We start from the raw sequence: 18,857 nt of genomic DNA, 5'->3' as shown, positions 1-18,857 counted from the left end.
TTTTATTTAAAGAAATACATACTTTGGGGGAGTCCTATCTTTCCGGGTTATAATTAGCAACTATTTCTATTCCAATCTCTGTGCGCTACGATAGCGAAAAAAAAGAAAATTATGTGACGTTAAAGCATTTATTATCTATAAGCAAGTTTCTCAGCGCTACTTCCTGTATTTTTCTTTTCTACTTTTCACCACAAACCGCTAGCTGACTGATGTATTACTATGATAAACATTGACCACATGTAAGCTAGCTACTATCCTCAAACCAAGTTATAATTAGAAAAAAAAAGTGAAAGCCTGTTATATGCACTTTAAATCTACATAGACCGTCCCTCCATGTCCAATTACATTATTCAGCAGTGTGTTCCTCTTTTTTGTCAAATCTGAGGTGATCATCCAACGCATGCATCACTAGTTATTCCTCTATTACTGCTCCGTACCGCGCGTAATACGAGCGTAACGCACGCATCAGCCCTAAAAAGAGCGCTCTGAGTCTGTCATTTTGGACACGCCTTCACGTGACAGCTGAAACAGGAAACCCCCGCGGAGCACCGATGCATCTTCTGACAGGTTACTCCGAAAAATCCTAAAATAATAGTCACTTTTGTCGTGCGTAAAAGACATAAAAGTGAAATAAATGAGCGCGTTTTACCGTCCGAAAGAGTTGGAGGAGGATTTGAGCGGAGTGAACTGTCCCGGGGATGATTTTCAATTTGAGGACCTGTTTGAATATGAGGCACCTTGCAGCGAAACGGCGGAGAATCGTCAAGGTTTGTCCCCTAGACTTACAACATTGAAATAATCATGGTTTTAATCGTATTTTAATTATAACAGTAAAAAATTGGCCAGGGAGTCAATTTAGTCAACTTTAATACCATCCATGCCAGATTTTCAACATATTTTAGCAGTAAAATAAACGGGCTGAATTCAATTCGTCCTTTCTTATACTATGTAGGCTATTGTTGCTTTGAAATACTACTCTAATGAGATTTCTTGCAGTTAATCTTATTCTGTCTTCTTTTCTACGGTGAAAATGCAATAAATACATGAATAGGTGTTGCCTAAAGGAGCAGGTGCACTGGAGCGTCACAACTAATGCATAGACTGCTATTAGATAAGAGAACTATAACACAAACTGTTATAACACTATATTACACAAATATAACAAATAAGAAAAGCTTCTTTTAAAATGGCACAGAGTGAAAACTGTGTGGATGAGGGATGTGGATTAAATGTGGGACTGACACTGATTAAAGGTCCTAGATTATGCAATAGGACATTTTTGAGTAATGCTTTATTATTAGTCTGTCTACATCACCAAAGCTCAAAATGCTCTCTTCCATCTTCTTTAATGTCATGAAGTGGTGGTTTTTAAGTTAAATGTTAACCCTTTACCTTTAGTAAAAGAGAATTTACCTTTAGTAAAAGCCAATTTTCCTATAGTACCGCATTACATCACAAGGTGGGACAGAGTGTTTTTTGTTTGAGAGAGGAGCACAGCCTAAATAGTTTGTGTGTTAAACATGTGTGAAAGAAACAAAACACAACTTCAGGTGTGTACGATTCATGTAGCTACACTGTATTTTACTATCGCTTTTAAGAGGTAAACAATATCACCTGCTTCTTCTGAACGTCCGTACTTTGTTGTGATTGGTTCAGTGTAGTTGTCAATCACTCACAGCTTTTACAAAGTTTTAAAGCAGCAGATGTTGTAATGAAGGAAGATATAGTCACCAGATAGGGAGCAGGGGCTAGACTTTCCATTGATTACATAACACTTTACCATGAAATATCCAAAAAGTAAATTCACAAATGTTGAACCTGATGATTTCTATTAGTGACTAGACCCATTAATGCAATACTCCATTTAGCTCGCTCCCATCTGTATTAAATAATATTGGCCTAGAGAATGTTGTTGGTGTTATCTGAAACCTAATAGCAGAAGTGTGAGGGAGTGTCTGTGTTTGAGTACATAGCTGCAGTAAATAGAGAAACAGTGACTCATGATTTGACTAAAAATCACTAAAATTACAGATTATCTCATGGCTCAGATCACTATTCTATTTTTGTCACCATATCGCCCAGCCCTATAAATGTTATTGACAATAGTGTGGGTGTAGGCAGACTCTAGGCTTGTGTAATGGTACCTAACATTGTCATTGTTATATCATGTTACATGATTGATGCCTATTCAGTATTTAATAACAGTAATTCTTCATGTTGGCGGCACTAGAATGGAGCAAAGGATCATGGTCTTTGTAGTTTCCTATTTTTCACTATACTGCTGTGACAAAACAATCAGTCAGTGTTTAAATTAGAACTGAAAAAGCTGGATCGGTGCCTAGTTGTAAGATTACAAAACATAACGTAACATTTCAAACTCAGGAACATTCTTTGTACCTGATTCTGATTTCAATACTGCAATAGTGATTTTAAACACTTATTTTAAACGATAGAAAGGCAAGGTTCAGTTGTGTCCTATTTAGTTTCCAGTATTTGTAATTTATTCTAAAGAGTATGTAGCTTCAATAGTAGTTTTAGTGTTTCATAGCATCCTAATTATTAACCACAATGAGTTTACAAGGGCTTTTTGCAGCTTTCAGAGGCTAGAAAGAAGTTTGGAAGTTACGTCACAACAACAACTACAGTGTACCAGCGTTGATTCATGATTTGCGGATGATAAAAACACTTAGATGAAGATAGAAAACAGCATTCTTACTTTATTTACATGAAAAAATGTGGTTCAGAATGTTAGAATTATCATTACATCTTAATTTAAATATCTTTTCAAAACATTTATTTAGTTTTGTATTGTAATCTTCCAATTTTCCATGTTTTCCAGATGACCCAAACCTCATCTCTCACAAAGTGCTCAGTCCAGACTCAGAGCACTCCTTTCCCCTGGAGGATCCATCTCCGTTTCACCTCAAATCGTGCAGTCCGTCCTACAGCGACCCAAACCACAGTGAAGCCTTACCCGCTTACGAGCACCCAGACACCAGAGGGGGGTACCTGGCCCTCAGCCCCCGCATCGAGATCACTCCATCCAGGTAGAAACATCACGATAACAAACTTTAGTGTTATGATTATTGTGACAAAAAATACCACGACTTTTGACAGAGAGAAAGAGTGAAATCCTTAAAGAGGGGGTGTTATACAAAATCAACTTTTTGGAGCTTTCTACCATGTTATAATATTGTTCCCTCATGAAAAACTGTGTCATTCATACATGTTTAAACATTTTAGTGATCTAGCATGCATCTTTTAGCAGTTTTGCATGCACGTTTGAGTAATATATCAATCTCTTCCGGGCCTATTCTAACCCTCCATGCGGTTAGCAGTAAGATTCTGTGCAATTCTCAGCCAACAAGCCTACGGCACCCACGCTCCCACGCAACAATTCTCTATAAATATACAAAAACATGATACAAAACTGTACACAGCAACTTGACAAACCTGATGCAATGTGCGGTTTCATTAGCGGGACGAGTGCTGATTGTGTTGTGATTGCGCTCTGAAGGGGGGGGTGACTCAGAGTGTTAAAAACATAACTGAAACTTAAATAAAACATGTTAATACGTTGTTTCTGGCGAATATAGCATTTTCCAAAACAATAAAAAGGTAACACGGTGATCTAAATATGATATGTGTTAGCTATTAATATCCCCTCTTTAAAGGTCTTGTACTACGCAAAATAGACTCATGTGAGCTTACAGATGTTATAATGTTGTTACCTCTTCAAAAACATACCTGGAGTTGTGTTTTGTTTCAGTCACATGTTTGAGTAATCCTGAATTATTAGTCTGTCTACATTAGCCAGGCTGGCACCACCTAGTGCCTCCACTCAATTTCATTTCTCTTCAGCGACTAGATCAGGAATCAAAATACACTAGACTGTTCGCAAAAACCCCAGACGTGCAAGTTCGGGCGCCAGCCAATCAGCAAAGAGTCATATATTCAGTGCTGTCAACAATTCCCAAAATGAAGGATTTAAAGCGAGAATAAAGAGAATGTTTGGTGAATTTCGTCAAGGGGAAAGACGTTATTGCCCTTCTTCCTACGGGATTTGGGAAAAGCTTATATACTACCAGTTAGCCCTGTTAGCATTACATACATCATAACCAACTAGCAGTGACTGGTTAAATGATAAAAAGTACCCTCCTCAGAGTGAAAAAATGCATAGCACACTCGGTTGGCCGATGTCCAAATACTATTTTATTAACAAAATAACGTTTCGGCAAAAAAAGCCTTCATCAGATATTTTTCTTGTCTTGGACCACAGCACACAAAATGGTTGCCAGCCCAGGTGCCCATATACCCACTCAATGAATGGGAGGTCCCAAAGTGAGGTCACCCAGTGAGTTCAGCCCATTCTACAACAAGAAACAACAATTTACATAAAAAACATTTTAGAAAATACAGAAATAGTTTGTCTATTACAAAAAACATCTTAGATCAAACTCGATATTAAGTCCATGAGGAGTAAAAGTTTTAAGATGGTGAATCCAGAAGTGCTCTCTTTTTGACAGGAGCATCTCTAGATTACCACCTCTAGGGGCAGTTCCACATGTTCGATGCCAATATATCTTAAGGAAGAGATAGGATGGTTAAAATCAACAAAATGAGCCGCCACAGGATAGTTCATGTTTTTGCATCTGATTGTACTCCTATGCTCTGCAATCCGTGTTTTTAAAGCCCTGCTGGTTTTACCCACCTCTGCAGAAATCTTGGTGTGCGTTTTCTGTTTTCTTTTTAAAAAGTACCCTCCTACCATCGAGCGAACGAAATCTAAGGCTGCGACGGTTTCCACAAAGTGAAACGACGTAAAACTGGCTGATGAATCAGGATATGTCTACATCTCCAAAGCTTAAAACGCTCTGTTCCACCTTGTGATCTCATGAAGTGATAGTTTTCAAGGTAGCAGCAATATTTTACCTATTTTAGTTCATTTTAGTTCAGTAATTCCAGGGCTGAAAACATCCACATGATTCTAGTGAAGGTGTATGGAGTCTAAAAACACAGTGGAGCACTTCCTGTATTACCACATGATATCACAAGGTGGAACAGAGTAATTTCTGTTTGAGAGAAGAACCTTGTTTGTTAGTTAAACGTGTGTGAATGTAACAAAACACAACTCCAGGTATGTTTATGATGAGGAAAATTGTGTAACATGGGCCATTTAATTATGTTTTATCAAATGTGGTAGTTTAAACTGTCATATTCACCTTAATAATCTTGATTTCTCTGTCCAGGGAACACTTTCAACATGACCCCCTTCACAACCATCACCAAAACCTCAGCCCGCGCCCCACTCTCACTGTCCCTGGACATGAGAACCTAGTTTACCGAGAACCACAGTGCCTAAGTCCAGCCAGCAGCAACTCCTCCACATCCTGGCATTCAGAGAGCTACTCACCGTGGGCATCTCCGTGCGTCTCTCCCAGTAACAGCGCACAGAACGCGGGTGACCTGTGCCCGCGCTTCCAGAACATCCACACTGGGTCTCCGCGCACCTCCCCGGGCACGTCCCCTCGCACCAGCCTGACGGAGGAGGGCTGTGTGGGGCCACGCTCACCTTCGCCCAGGGCAGGGTCACGATCAACGTCTCCACAAGGGAAACGAACCTACGATATGTACCGCAATCCAGGTGTGTATCGTGTGTGTATCGTAACATTCCCTGTTGGTGTGAAGCTAGCTGAAGCACTGCTCTGTCTGAAGCTCTGTTACTCAAGTTAGACTTTAATCTAAGCTTTGTTTTAACACAGTCTGACCAGCAAGAACTGATTTAGAAATGGAAATACAACAGGAAATATAACAGTTGAGCTGATTTGTGCTGTGACAAGTCCCTGTGGAGTAACATTATTAGATTAGAAATACTTTATTATCTCACCAAAAATGTGTCAGATTTGTGAGTAAAAATGGAAAATGGACTAGTAATGAAGCTGAAGAGGCTGTATATGTGTCAAGTAGTTATATATTCAGTAATATTCATATCTCAAGAACAAAACTTTTATATATATTTTTTCTATTTTGTTCCTTTCTAAATGCACACTGCAGTCAAATGAATTAAACATGTTTCTACTCCATTAATACCCCTACAGCTTTGCTCCCTGGTCACCGCTCGAGAAGCCCCTCCCCTCACGGTCGTCATGACGACCAGAGCGTTGGTGCGCACTACCCCGGGCTCGGTGACTCCATGAACGGGTATGGCACGGGTCAGCCTGGCCTGATGCCCACCAAGATCGTCAAACCAACAATCAGCTCTACACAGTGTACCCCGAACACAACGGAGAGGCCAACTACCTGGTGTCATGTCAGGAGGAGCTTAAGACAAAGCCCACTACGGAATCTTTCTTTGTCATACCACAGATTTGGTCCAAACCGCTGGTGCCTAGCCTATGCAGGTAAATAAGGACACTGCACTGCAACATTTTATAGTTTTACAATGCAATTTCAGTGTATAGTTTCTATTATTTATGACTTGACTTGTAGCTACTTGTTATTTATGTATCACTGTAAAAAAGAACATCTACTTCTTATTCTGAATTTACATAGTTTAGATGCATTTAGTCTAGACTTTTTGGTCTGATTCATTATTTGCACTTATTTTTTTGTTCCCGAGTTCAAGAAAAATCTGTCTGTGGATTATGAAAATTACACTGCTGCATGTAGGGATGATAAGTATTTGCAAAAAAATAAAAATAAAAAATCACAATCACATATCAAAATTTTTTTAGAACTGAAATCACAATTTTGATTTTTATCACAATTCATACAGTTAGTATCGTCTGAGAGTTCACGCTTCTCTGTGATTGGTTAAATCCACCTGTCACTTATTCAAAGACTGACCAATAGGCAAAGTGGGTGGGGGAAAGTATCTGTGTTTGAAATTATTGGTGGCATTACACAGAAAAGCACTCAATCCCACATACAATTTTTTTTTCTTCTTTTTTTACATCACCATATCACCTTGCCCCCACTTGTTTTCTTATTTTGTAGAAATCAGTCAGAAAAATCGAAGCTGACGTCCTAACAAAAATAGTAAATTAACATCCTGAGTTCAAGATATTTTAGTTCATTTCTTTCATCCATTTTTTTCTGTATAGTGGTGTTTATGTTGTGAAATGTTTTCCAGTATCCCGGTCTCTTCCCTCCCTCCTCTGGAATGGCCCCTCCCCTCCCGCACAGACCAGTACGAGCTCCACATCGAGGTGCAGCCGCGGCCTCATCACCGAGCGCACTACGAGACCGAGGGGAGCAGGGGCGCGGTCAAGGCCCCAACGGGAGGTCATCCGGTCGTACAGGTCAGTCCGGGTGCAGCTACTGTCTCTCGCTATGTTACCGTGGTTACGTGTACGTCAGGAAGCTAATCACGGCGTCTCCAACAAGCTCATATTGTTTTGTTTTGCTCTTCTACGTTAAAGTGAAACTAATAGAGCTACAGCATGTTTATTTGTCCTGTTGACAGCAAATATAATTCCTAGCATGTGTGAAAAATCAAATATTCAACGAAAATGAGATGCCGCTTATGTATGTCTGCAAAATATTAGTGCTTCAAAATTGATTCTAAATTACTATGTACCTGAACGTGCCCTGTCCACAAGCCTACGTCACTGATGACACAAAAACATGACACAAAATTGTACAAAGCAACTTGGTAAATCTGACAAATCATACAGTAGTTTGTGTTGTGATAGCGCTCTGAAGGGGGAGTGACTAAGTATGGGGAGCAAACATGTTGATACATTGTTTTTAGCGAATATAGCATTTTCAAAACAATAAAAAGTAACACTGAGATCTAAATAAGTTATGTTTTAGCAGTTAATAAGCCGCAGAATTCAGTTTTGTTTCATGTGAATAGGCCCAATAATTACAGACATATTACCGTACTTTCCAGACTATAAGTTGCTCCGGAGTATGAGTCGCACCAGCCCAAAAAATGGGCAATGAAGAAGAAAAAAACATATATAAGTCGCACCAGACTATAAGTCGCACTGTTTGGGGAAATGTATTTTGTAAAATCAGAGACCAGGAAGCGACATTTCATCTGGAAAGGCAAGTAATAACAATAGAACAGAGAACAACAGACTGAACAGACCTTAATATGTTAATGTAACATATTAACAGTTATTCAGATAACTATAGCATAAATAACATAACATAAGTTTACCAAATTAACGATCTCACTCCAAATCACTAAATCCATTGAATTCTTCATCCTCGGTGTCACTTCTGAGCAACCTCAGGAGATAAACCATAGAGATAGACGAGATAAACAGAGCTCCGCTTCCTCTTCTCTGTAGTTGTCGTCAGACTCAGCATCAGTTCCATATAGACTTATTCCGGCCTTTCTGAACCCTGAAAGGATGGTTTCGGTTGTCATTGAAGTTCAGGCTTTGTCGATTCATCCAGTGACTTCAAAGAAAGTTGCATTGCACACTTGCCCAGTTGCCGTGAAGCTGTGTTGTCCATTCCTGCTTTCTGCTAGTCCCTCACAAGTTTCTCGCTCACTCCAAACTTTCTTTCTGCTGCTTGATTACCATTTTCAGCTGCATATTTCACTATTTACAGCGAGACAGCGGCTATTTGTGCAGGAGACATGTGCAGTAGAGAGGGAAGTGACAGTGGTACAGGAGTAAAAGTAGTATTAGATACTGACACACGAGCCTAGAGCGCCCTCTCGCGGCTGTCAGTCTGAAAATTTTGATATGTAAGTCGCACCAGAGTATAAGTCGCAGGACCACCCAAACCATGAAAAAAAGTGCGACTTATAGTCTGAAAAATACGGTAACCCTAAACTAGGTAAAAAAATCTGCAATCAGACAGTTACGCAGCAAATTCCACTTGAGAGTTCTGACCTTTATCCAGCTCCATTTTAAACCATAGGCTCTAAAAACTGCAGTTTCACTTAGACTCTATAATATACAGTATTTTGTCTTATTTATTCATTCTCAAATTTGAGCTTTGTCAACATTTCTTACTGCCCTTTTTACTTCTCTTATATTGAAATGCAATAAAACATCAGCCCTGTCTTCCATATTGATGCCTACCTGATCCGTAGCTCAATTAATTACATGAATAGATGAAAATAGAGTTATTCAAAGGCAGGACATGCACGGCTCTGTCTGAATGAAGTGCTACATACTGAGTCAAGGTTTGGGAAGAGATTTGCATAAGGTCATATTTCCATACACAATAGCATCATTATATCAGGGGCCCGTGCCATGAAAATGAGCACACATGATCTAGCTAGACGAAACAGCAGATTTAACCCTTTACACATGCAATCTCTATATTAAGTATTTCTGGATGTCAGATTTCCATAGTGCAGCAATGTGTTTTTACTTCTATTTTAAAACATGAAATACAGATTGCAGTGGTCCAAAGTTATTCCTCACTTAACCTTATACATTCAGAGTGTTCCTAATTATTCACTTCAGTGCGTTTATAAGGGCTTTTCACAACTTCCAGAGGTCAAAGGAGAGTTTTTTATTGTAGTAATTTTAACAATATCATGCTAACCACACATCTCCTGATTCTTGGATTAGAAAGCGCTTTTTAATTAACTTATTTGCACAAATACATGGAAACACGTTAGGTTCAGGTTCTATAATATTACTTTGGACACTTTTTTACACCGCATTTTTTGTTTAGTAGGTTTATTTTTGTTATCAAATATCCTTGCAGTTTTTTAACAGATTATACACTCAATATTCCAATTTTACATATCTTAAAAATAAAAATCTTGTATCATAACAATACTATATGGGTTGAGGTAGAAGTAATCAAAAACAAAATATACAAATTGGGAATTTTTTTATAAACCACTGGACCCTAAAACCAAATCTTATGCAAAATAAAATAATAATTCCACCTCATTTTGACGCAGTAGAGTAAATAGTGTAGTTTAAAATAATTTCACCTTAGTTAATTTATACTGACAGAGAAAACGCTGAACTTTGTGTCAGTTTTCGTGGCTAGGCCTAGTAATTACAGATATATGAACCACAAAGCAGGTCAACATTCGCATTTTATCATAGAAATCTTAAATCAATCTTAAACTATATGTCCTTTTGAATATTATGTTTTAACACAGCCTGTATGTTAACAGCATTTTCACATATTCGCATAGGCATTTTTTCGTGTCTGATATTGTAGTCGTTGTGTGTACTTTGGTTTGCCTCAGCGAGTTTAACCACATAAAACTATCAGGTGCACTTCCTCTTTTCTACTGTAATCTGTCATTTTAGGAAGTTACTGAGACAAGCATTTAAAAGAAATTCTCTCCCTGTGGTTAGACCTGGTTCAGTCCTGGTGCATTCCTGGTTTAGTCTGAATTTAGACCTAGTTTTGACATGTTAACGATGTTATTTGAGTTAACATATTGTTTGTTGTGGTCCAGTCCATTTTTAGTCCTGATTCAGCTCTTCTTTAGTCCTGGATTCGTTTTTTTAAGTCCTAGTTTGGTTCTTATTGAGTCAAAATCCTGGTTTAGTCCTAGTTTTGACATTTTAATGATGTAGTTTATTTGGTTTACGTATTTAGTCCTGGTTTAGTCTGACGTTTGTCTAAGTTTTTCATTTTTCACGGTATGGTTTGAGATAAGATCTAGTTCCGTCCTTCTCTAGTTTGTTTTTAGTCCTAGTTCATTTCGTCTTTAGTCCTGGTTTAGTGCTTCTTTAGATGTGGTTTAGTTCATGTTCTGGTTCAGTTACTGGTTTAGTCTGTTTTAGTCCTGGTTGAGTCCTGGTTTAGTTCTTCTTTATTTGGATTAGTTAGTCCTAGTTTAGTCCTGGTTTAGTCCTGATTTAGTCCTGGATTTGTCATGTTAATGATGTAATTTGAGCTACATCATTGTTACATGTTTTGCAGTATCCATTGTTTAGTCCTGGTTTAGTCTGGCTTTTGTCCTAGTTTTTCCTTTTTCACAGAATACTTTGAGTTAAGATCTAGTTTCGGCCTGGTCGAGTGTATTTTTCGTCTTAGATCAGCTCTTCTTTGGTCCTGGTTTAGTCCTTTTTTTAGTTGGGTTAGTTAGTCCTGGTAGTCCTTATTTAGTCCTTCTTATTTTCGGCTAGTGAGTATTGCTTTAGTCCTGATTTAGTCTTGGTTTAGTCCTGATTTAGTGATAGTTTAGTCCTTCTTTAGTTGGGTTAGTTCTGGTTTAGTCCTTCTTTAGTTGGGTTAGTTCTGGTTTAGTCTTTCTTTAGTTGGGTTAGTTCTGGTTTAGTCTTTCTTTAGTTGGGTTAGTTCTGGTTTAGTCTTTCTTTAGTTGAGTTAGTTCTGGTTTAGTCTTTCTTTAGTTGAGTTAGTTCTGGTTTAGTCCTTCTTTAGTTGGGTTAGTCTTGATTTAGTTCTTCTTTAGTTGGGTTTGTCCTGGTATAGTCTTTCTTTAGTTCTGTTAGTTCTGGTTTAGTCCTTCTTTAGTTAAGTTAGTCCTGATTTAGTCCTTCTTTACTGGGGTTAGTCCTGGTTTAGTCCTTCTTTAGTTGGATTAGTCCAGGTTATTCCTTCTTTAGTCGGGTTAGTTCTGGTTTAGTCCTTCTTTAATCTGGTTAGTTCTGGTTTAGTCCTTCTTTAATCTGGTTAGTTCTGGTTTAGTCCGTCTTTTGACCATAAACACAGATCCAGTCTTGTTCCTCTTTCTGAATGTGGACTTTCATTTTAGGAAGCGCACTGAGTCTTTAATGTGTCTGTCAATGTGGCTATTTAAAGCCATTAATGAACCCAGCTCTGACTCACCAGGCCCAAAATAAGTCACTTGTGTTACTGTGGAAATACTGTAAACACACCAAAAAAGAAACAAGAGTATTGCACTGCATTACATTTTGGATGAGTAAGTAAGTAGTAGTCATTTTAAAAGCTGACAACTTGATGATGAACAAAATCCATAGACAGACAGAGTTAGTAATGAACTTGTGGTTGTGCATTTCAGCAATGTAGGTAGTAGCAGTAGTAGTAGTAGTAGTAGTCGTTGTAGCAGCAGCAGCCATAGTAGTTGTAGTAGTTGTCAAGTTGAAATGATTTAAGCAGGGGTGTCAAACTCATTTTGGTCTGGGGGCCATATCCAACCTACTTTGATCATAAAGGGGCCGGATCAGAAAACTCATGTCACATATATTACTGAAAAATAACAATAAGTTCAAATATTTGTGCAGAGAAACACAAATCTATTACAGAAATCTTTTTTAATTGATGAACTCTTTCTTTTACAAAATATTATAATATTATGAACAACCTGAAACTTTAAGAAAAATACAATTTCAACACAATGTTTCAACATGAACTTGTCTGCAAATAGGAATAAGTCCATTTTTCTTGGGAAGTCCTGCACTCTGCATCAATTTTTCAAATTTTTTAACATTTTACTGATAAGGGTGTCACGGGCAACAGTCAAAACGATCGTCCTTTAAGAATGTTTGGAAAAAGCCAAGTCTTCATTTGTGCTGCTCTGGTGGGAGGGGCCAAGCACAGAGACGCTGGAGACGCTGCTATGCTCAGCACTGCAGAAAATTACCAATATTTAATAGAAAATAAAATTAAAATATTTTAGTAGAAAATCAGCCGAGGGCCAGATTAATGGTCTTGGAGGGCCGGATCTGGCCTCCGGGCCGTATGTTTGACACCCCTGATTTAAAGCCTAACAGTTTATTTTGGGATATATTTTAAATATAAATAAGTATATTTATTTTATCTTTTTAATATAGAGATTATAGAACAGCTGGATATATAGTTTATTTTGGATACATTGATGTTTTTCTATGCCTTATTTCATGTTCAAACTATATTTTATTCATTTTATGTTTTAGTTAGTAGCCTATATTTAATTTCAGTTTGAAAGTTTTGTGTTTTGGGGAGAAATACTGAATAAATGCACTGTGTAACTAAAAAATAAAACTGAATAGAAGTGATTTCAATATTGACCAAAATAATTGCGAAAAGTTATTTTTTTCCCATAATTGAGCAGCCCTATATTTGAATGTGATTTTTTTTTATCAACACTTCAAATGAGTATCTAGTTTCAGTACTAATTAGTATTGATTAATATCTGATCTTTGATACTTTTGAAAACCCTAAGTAGTAGTAGTAGCAGTTTAGTCCTGATCCAGTCCATTTTTAGTCCTGATTCAGTTCTTCTTTAGTCCTGGTTTAGTCTTTCTTGAGTCTTAGTTTGGTTCTTATTGAGTCCAAATCCTGGTTTAGTTAGTTTAGTTTTGACATGTTGATGTAGTTTATTTGGTTAACATTTTGATACTTTTGAAAACCCTAAGCAGTAGTAGTAGCAGTTGTAGCAGTAGTAGAAGCATTAGCAGTAGTAGCAGTAGTAGCAGAGGTAGGTGTAGTAGTAGTGAATGACTCGGGCATGTTAAATTGGCTCTCTGACTTCAGTCCAAAAATATGTAGCTCTATTGTGTTACTGTAGTAATCATGTGAGTAATAATAATAGTAGTGTTATTGTAAGCAGGTATAGCCTGTACAGTTGAACTGGTACTGTGGAACCCTATGAACCCATGACCTGGTTTAAGTCTGGATTTAGTCCTGGTTTTGTCAAGACATCCTAGTTCAGTCCTAGTTAAGTTCTTATTTTGATTAGTTCTCATCTACTCCTTCCTAGTTCTGGTTTAGTGCTTGTTTAGTTCTTCTTTTTTGCTGGTCTAGTCTTGATTTAATTCTTAAGAGCTTCTTAAGCCCTTTAGTCTTTGTTTAGTCTTGGTTATTCCTTGTTTAGTCCTGGTTTAATCCTGACTGAGTACTGGTTGAGTCATGGGTTAGACCTGCTTAAGTCCTTCTCATAGATGCACATAACTAACACTTAAACTCGTCTATAGTCCTTCTTTAGTTCAGGTCTAGTCCTAGTTTAGTCTTGCTTTAGTCTTGTTTTAGTCCTTTTTTGTCCTGGTTTAATGCTTGTTAAATTCTGGCTCAATCTGGGTCTAGGTTCCTCTTAAATCCTCCTTTAGGCTTTGTTTAATCCTGGTCAAGTTCTGGTTTAGGTTAGATTTTAGGTCCTTGTTTAGTCCTGTTTTAGTTCTGCTTTAGTCCATCTTTAGTCTTTCTTTAGTCCTGGTCCTGTCCCAGTTTAGTTCAGGTCTAGTTGGTCTAGTCCTGATCTAGTCCTGGTTTAGTCCTGGTCCAGTCCTGCTTTAGTCCTTTCATTTACAGTCTTCATATTCGTCCATACTTTCCCCTCTCTCTCTCCTCTGACTCACCTTTGCGGCCGCTGCCATGACGACAGGCCTGGTCAGTCTGTTTGCTTCCTGTGTTTCGTCCAATCACGGCTCAGCTCTGCGGTTGCCATAGTTTGTGCTTACTCTGAGCTCAGTGAACTGCAGGCTCTGTTTTTACTCCCTGACCATTAAAACAAGCGCAGATGTCCAAGAGGGCTACTGGTCCTTGGTCTAAAAAATATAAAGCTCCTGTATTAAAGGGCCTATATTACACAAAATTGACTCTTTTGAGTTTTAATCCATGTTAGAATGTTGTTATCTTATCAAAAACATAGCTGGAGTTGTGTTTTGTTTCATTCACACATATTTGAGTAACTTTATTATTAGTCTGTGAACATCACCAAAGCTTAAAATGCTCTATTTCCCCTTGTGATGTCATGAAGTTAAGTTTTACCTTTTATTCTGTAGAGATTGGCAAATCCAGGGTTGAAATCATTCAAATTATTCTAGTGAAGGTGTATGGAGTTTAAAAACACTTTCAAACCAAACTCTTCCTATAACACTTCCTGTATTACTACATGACATCACAATGTGGAACTGAATGTTTTCCGTTTGAGAGAAGAACTCAGTGTAAATTTACAGGGTTTGTGTGTTAAACATGAATGAAACAAAACACAACTCCAGGTCTGTTTGTGATGAAGAACTAATAATCATTTTGAATTTTGTTAATTTTTGTTTGTTTGTTGAATTTTTGTTTGTTTAAAGGTGCAATATAGAACTTTTCTGGTGTGAGTCCACCACCTGTTGCTTACCTCCAATGAGATATTATTTTCTTGTAATGCTCCACTGTATAGCATTATACCAGGCAAAGAAATAACATCTCCATGCAGGTGGTGGACATTCAAACAGAAAAGTTACACAGTGCTTTTTTAAATGAATACTCACTCTCTTTGGTAGCACAAAGTCATTATCTGCAATGTGCTGCAGGTTGTTTCTGTTTTGTGGTTTTTGCAGGTTTCCTCAGATGGAAACTTAAGCCTCAGCTTCACCTGCATCAGACTTATTTTAAGAAACACACAGTACACAGAAACACATGCACTTCCTACAAACAAACAAGGGCCACAAGCTTAACTGTTTGTTCTCTTTACCACGAACAACTTAAACCACAGAGCCACTGCCAGCTACTCACCCAGGTACTGTGCAGCTCATGTCAATGAAACACGTTCAGTCATTGAAAACCATTATTTTTTAGACAATTAAAAATAATTATCCAGCCAGAATAATAGTAATGTCTTAAAGGTCCCACCTGCTTGGTACAGTAGAAATATGCAGTATAGCATTAAACGTATTTCCCTTGTGTTTATTCAGTTACAGTTTTTTTTTATCACATGCTTAACACATAACACATGCTTTCTGGGCTCGCCTCTCCGTAGATTTGAACAGTAATTTGATCTCGTGGCATCACCTGCTTGCCCTCATGCATAGAGGTATTGTAATCGTAATACCATACTCTGGAACATTTCAGTCAGTGCCATTTCATCTCCATGGAGGGTCACAGTTGAAACCCTCCGCCAAAAATGTTACATAGAGAACTTTTAAAGATGCACTGTGTAACTTTTTGGTTGGGGGTCCATCACCTGCTTGTTTCTAGGGATATGTCATTGATCTGCCTGGAATGTTCCACAGTATGACATTAAACAGTTACCTTACATTTATTCAGTTACAGGTGGTTTTATAGCTCATAAATACATAGAACAGCAGGCATTCTGACTGTGAGCAAGGTCACCTCTCCACAGATCTGACCTATAACTTAGTCTGGTTTGGGTTCCTTGAATATAGAAAGATTTAATAGCATACTGTGAAACATGACAGACAAAGCAATAACATTCACTAGAAAAGTTACACAATGCACCTTTAAATGGCTTAATAGTTCTAACCATTCTAAAACTATACAAGAAACGTCAGAATTTGCCATATTTTGTGTGTTTTTTGTTTTTTTTCCCCAGTATCGACACATGTTTCATCTAGTTTCAAAAGTTCTGTTATCAATTTGTTATTTTTATTTATTTATTTTTTATTTTTTTTACTACTCTGTAAGACCACATTTGAGTGTTTTTCATGTGAGCTGTCTCTGTGTGTTACAGTTACACGGTTACAGAGGCAAAGAACCCCTGGGGCTGCAGATCTTCATTGGGACGGCAGATGAGAGGATCCTCAAACCTCACGCCTTTTACCAGGTCCATCGCATCACGGGAAAAACTGTGACCACCAGCAGCTACGAGAAGGTCCTCCACGGAACCAAGGTCCTGGAGATCCCCCTGGAGCCCAAGAACAACATGAAGGCAATGTAAGATATCTGCTACACGGGGAAAATATACTGTGGTTATGGAGAAGCAGGCCGTCAGCAGAGATTTGGGGGCCCAGGGCAAGACGACTCACACGGGCCCCCCTCTAATATTAATGAATAGACAGAGAACAACAGACCTTTTTGTCCCCTCCCTGTTGACTACCCTGATGGGAAGTTATTAGCTAATACAAAGTCCACATCATAAATAAGGATACAGTTGGTAACATGGTTGGCACAGTTTGGATTGTAGAGATTGTTTCTTTAAAAAATGTAAAACACAATTCAGTCTCAACTTTTTTATCTTGCTTTCTTAACTCTTACCCAGATGTGCACTCTTCTACACATTATCTCACTGAAAACTATCGGGAACAGGCTCAGTGTCATGAGGAATATTTGAATTTGATTGGTTGAAGCGTCACAACAGCAGAAGAGGCTGAGAAATCCAGTTTTTTGTTACATCCAGTTCAGAGAAAAGGACAAACAAAAGGACTTCCTCTGCACGTTTTTCTAAAGTGTCAGTTTTCCTCTGAAATAGGCCAAAGTACGCCTTCTGCTCATCTTTGTTTTGGGATTATTTGGGCGCTTCACCTTTAGCTCCGCCCAAACCGCAATGCTGTTTGGTGATTGGTTAAATTTTAAACAGATGGATTCTCTTGAGTTTGTGAACTTGCAAATATTGCAAGAATTCATCTTGCAATTAACTCCAGAATGGAAAATAAATGCTTTGAAACTTGTATAATTCAAAAGTTCAGCTGTGCAATTATCCTTATTCAGTTTGTAATTGATTTCATTTCAACTTCAAAACTTTTTTCAAACTTTTTTTTTAACTTTATTTATCTCAAAGGAAATTCATGTTTTGGCAGCAACAATGACACATAATAATAATGCAGCAATAATTCATCATTTATAAAGACGTCAACATCATTTATAAAGATGTCAACATCATTTATCAAGATGCGTTACTTCAGTGCTCCACATCTGTATGCAGTCAAACATGTATATTGATTCTGTTGGTTTGCTTGTTGCAGAATTGACTGTGCGGGGATCCTGAAGCTGAGGAACGCAGACATCGAGCTGCGTAAAGGAGAGACAGACGTGGGCCGAAAGAACACTCGGGTCAGGCTGGTGTTCAGAGTGCACATCCCACAGCCTAGTGGCAGCATGGTGTCACTGCAGGCAGCATCACACCCCATCGAGTGCTGTAAGAACCACACACAAAACACACACCAGGACTGAACCAGGACTGAACCAGGACTAAATGATGACTAAATGTTCGAAGTTTACATCACAGTTTCCATTGGGGGGGTCACAGCTTCTCAGTTTTCACCTACCCCCTATCTCCGCCCACTTGCATATATATATATTATATATATATATATATATATATATATATATATATATATATATATATTTTATTTTTTTTTAGTAATTCTTTGGGTTATATTTTTTATCACATTTTTCAACAATAAAAACACCTAAATGAAAATGCATTGCTTATTACGTTGGAATTTCGACTCTTATTTTATAGTCTAATACTAAATACACAAAATATGTCTTCTTTAAATATATCTATCTTGCATTTACTTTATTATTACGTGTTTTTAGCTGTTGAAAAATACCTTTAAAACATACTTTTTTACTGTGAGCGTAGTCACCTCTCCACAGACCTGATTTGTAACTTGGCCTGTTGGCATTACGCATCTCTTCATAGAATTAGATGTTTAAAGCTGCTACTGTGCATTTTATGGAACATGGAATTTTTTTTTATTGAATTTGTTGGCAAACCAATGACATCTCCATGGAGACGAGCACATGGCAGACCCTCACCCAAAAGGTTTCACAGTGCATCTTTCACTTCATGCTTAGACCACCTTTTCTGAGCAAACTGTAACTGTAATCCAGCCCTAAATTGAATTATTCAGGTTAGTTGATTTGACTGACAGAATTCTGAATCAGTTTTGCCATCCAGACTTGACAGTTTAAACCAGGCCAGTAACTCCTCTAATGTTTGTGTTCAGTCCACTATGGCCAAGCTGCTTCTACTTTCCCAAACCTGATACTGCATAGGCCTCATTAAAATCAGAATTATGCAAACGAGCTGCTCCCTGTACAAAGACCCCTCTATGTTTAAACTGCAGCCTCTGTTTGAGAACATGGACACAGATGTTCTCCGTGTTATTACAGTCAGATCTGTAATCACTACTCAAACAAGAGGAGGGTTAACTACAATATAGCAGCAGTTTATGCAAATAGGAGTGAAGAAGGGCCATAAAAAAGGTTTGTTGTTTTGAAATTTAAATCATTTTCTGAAATAAATGTAAAATTATGCCCCTGGTGATAACGAT

General features: G+C 37.9%; 1 protein-coding gene across 1 annotated transcript in view; it reads left to right on the top strand.

The window, feature by feature from the left end:
• The first annotated feature begins 469 nt into the window (after positions 1–469).
• Positions 470–18,857, top strand: part of nfatc2a (nuclear factor of activated T cells 2a) — a 48,217-nt gene continuing 29,829 nt past the window's right edge. The window contains 8 exon segments of the mRNA XM_055166239.1: positions 470–767; positions 2,840–3,047; positions 5,250–5,644; positions 6,099–6,242; positions 6,245–6,401; positions 7,133–7,301; positions 16,310–16,512; positions 17,541–17,713. Of these exon segments, the coding sequence (XP_055022214.1) occupies positions 635–767; positions 2,840–3,047; positions 5,250–5,644; positions 6,099–6,242; positions 6,245–6,401; positions 7,133–7,301; positions 16,310–16,512; positions 17,541–17,713 (1,582 nt within the window). The 5' untranslated portion in view covers positions 470–634.

This window comes from Boleophthalmus pectinirostris, unplaced genomic scaffold (assembly GCF_026225935.1).
Source record: "Boleophthalmus pectinirostris isolate CB_2022bp ecotype Guang Dong unplaced genomic scaffold, ASM2622593v1 HiC_scaffold_8, whole genome shotgun sequence".
In the NCBI taxonomy this organism is placed as follows: domain Eukaryota; kingdom Metazoa; phylum Chordata; class Actinopteri; order Gobiiformes; family Gobiidae; genus Boleophthalmus; species Boleophthalmus pectinirostris.
The sequence above is the reverse complement of the archived record's forward strand: the minus strand, read 5'-3'. Positions and strand labels throughout refer to the sequence as shown.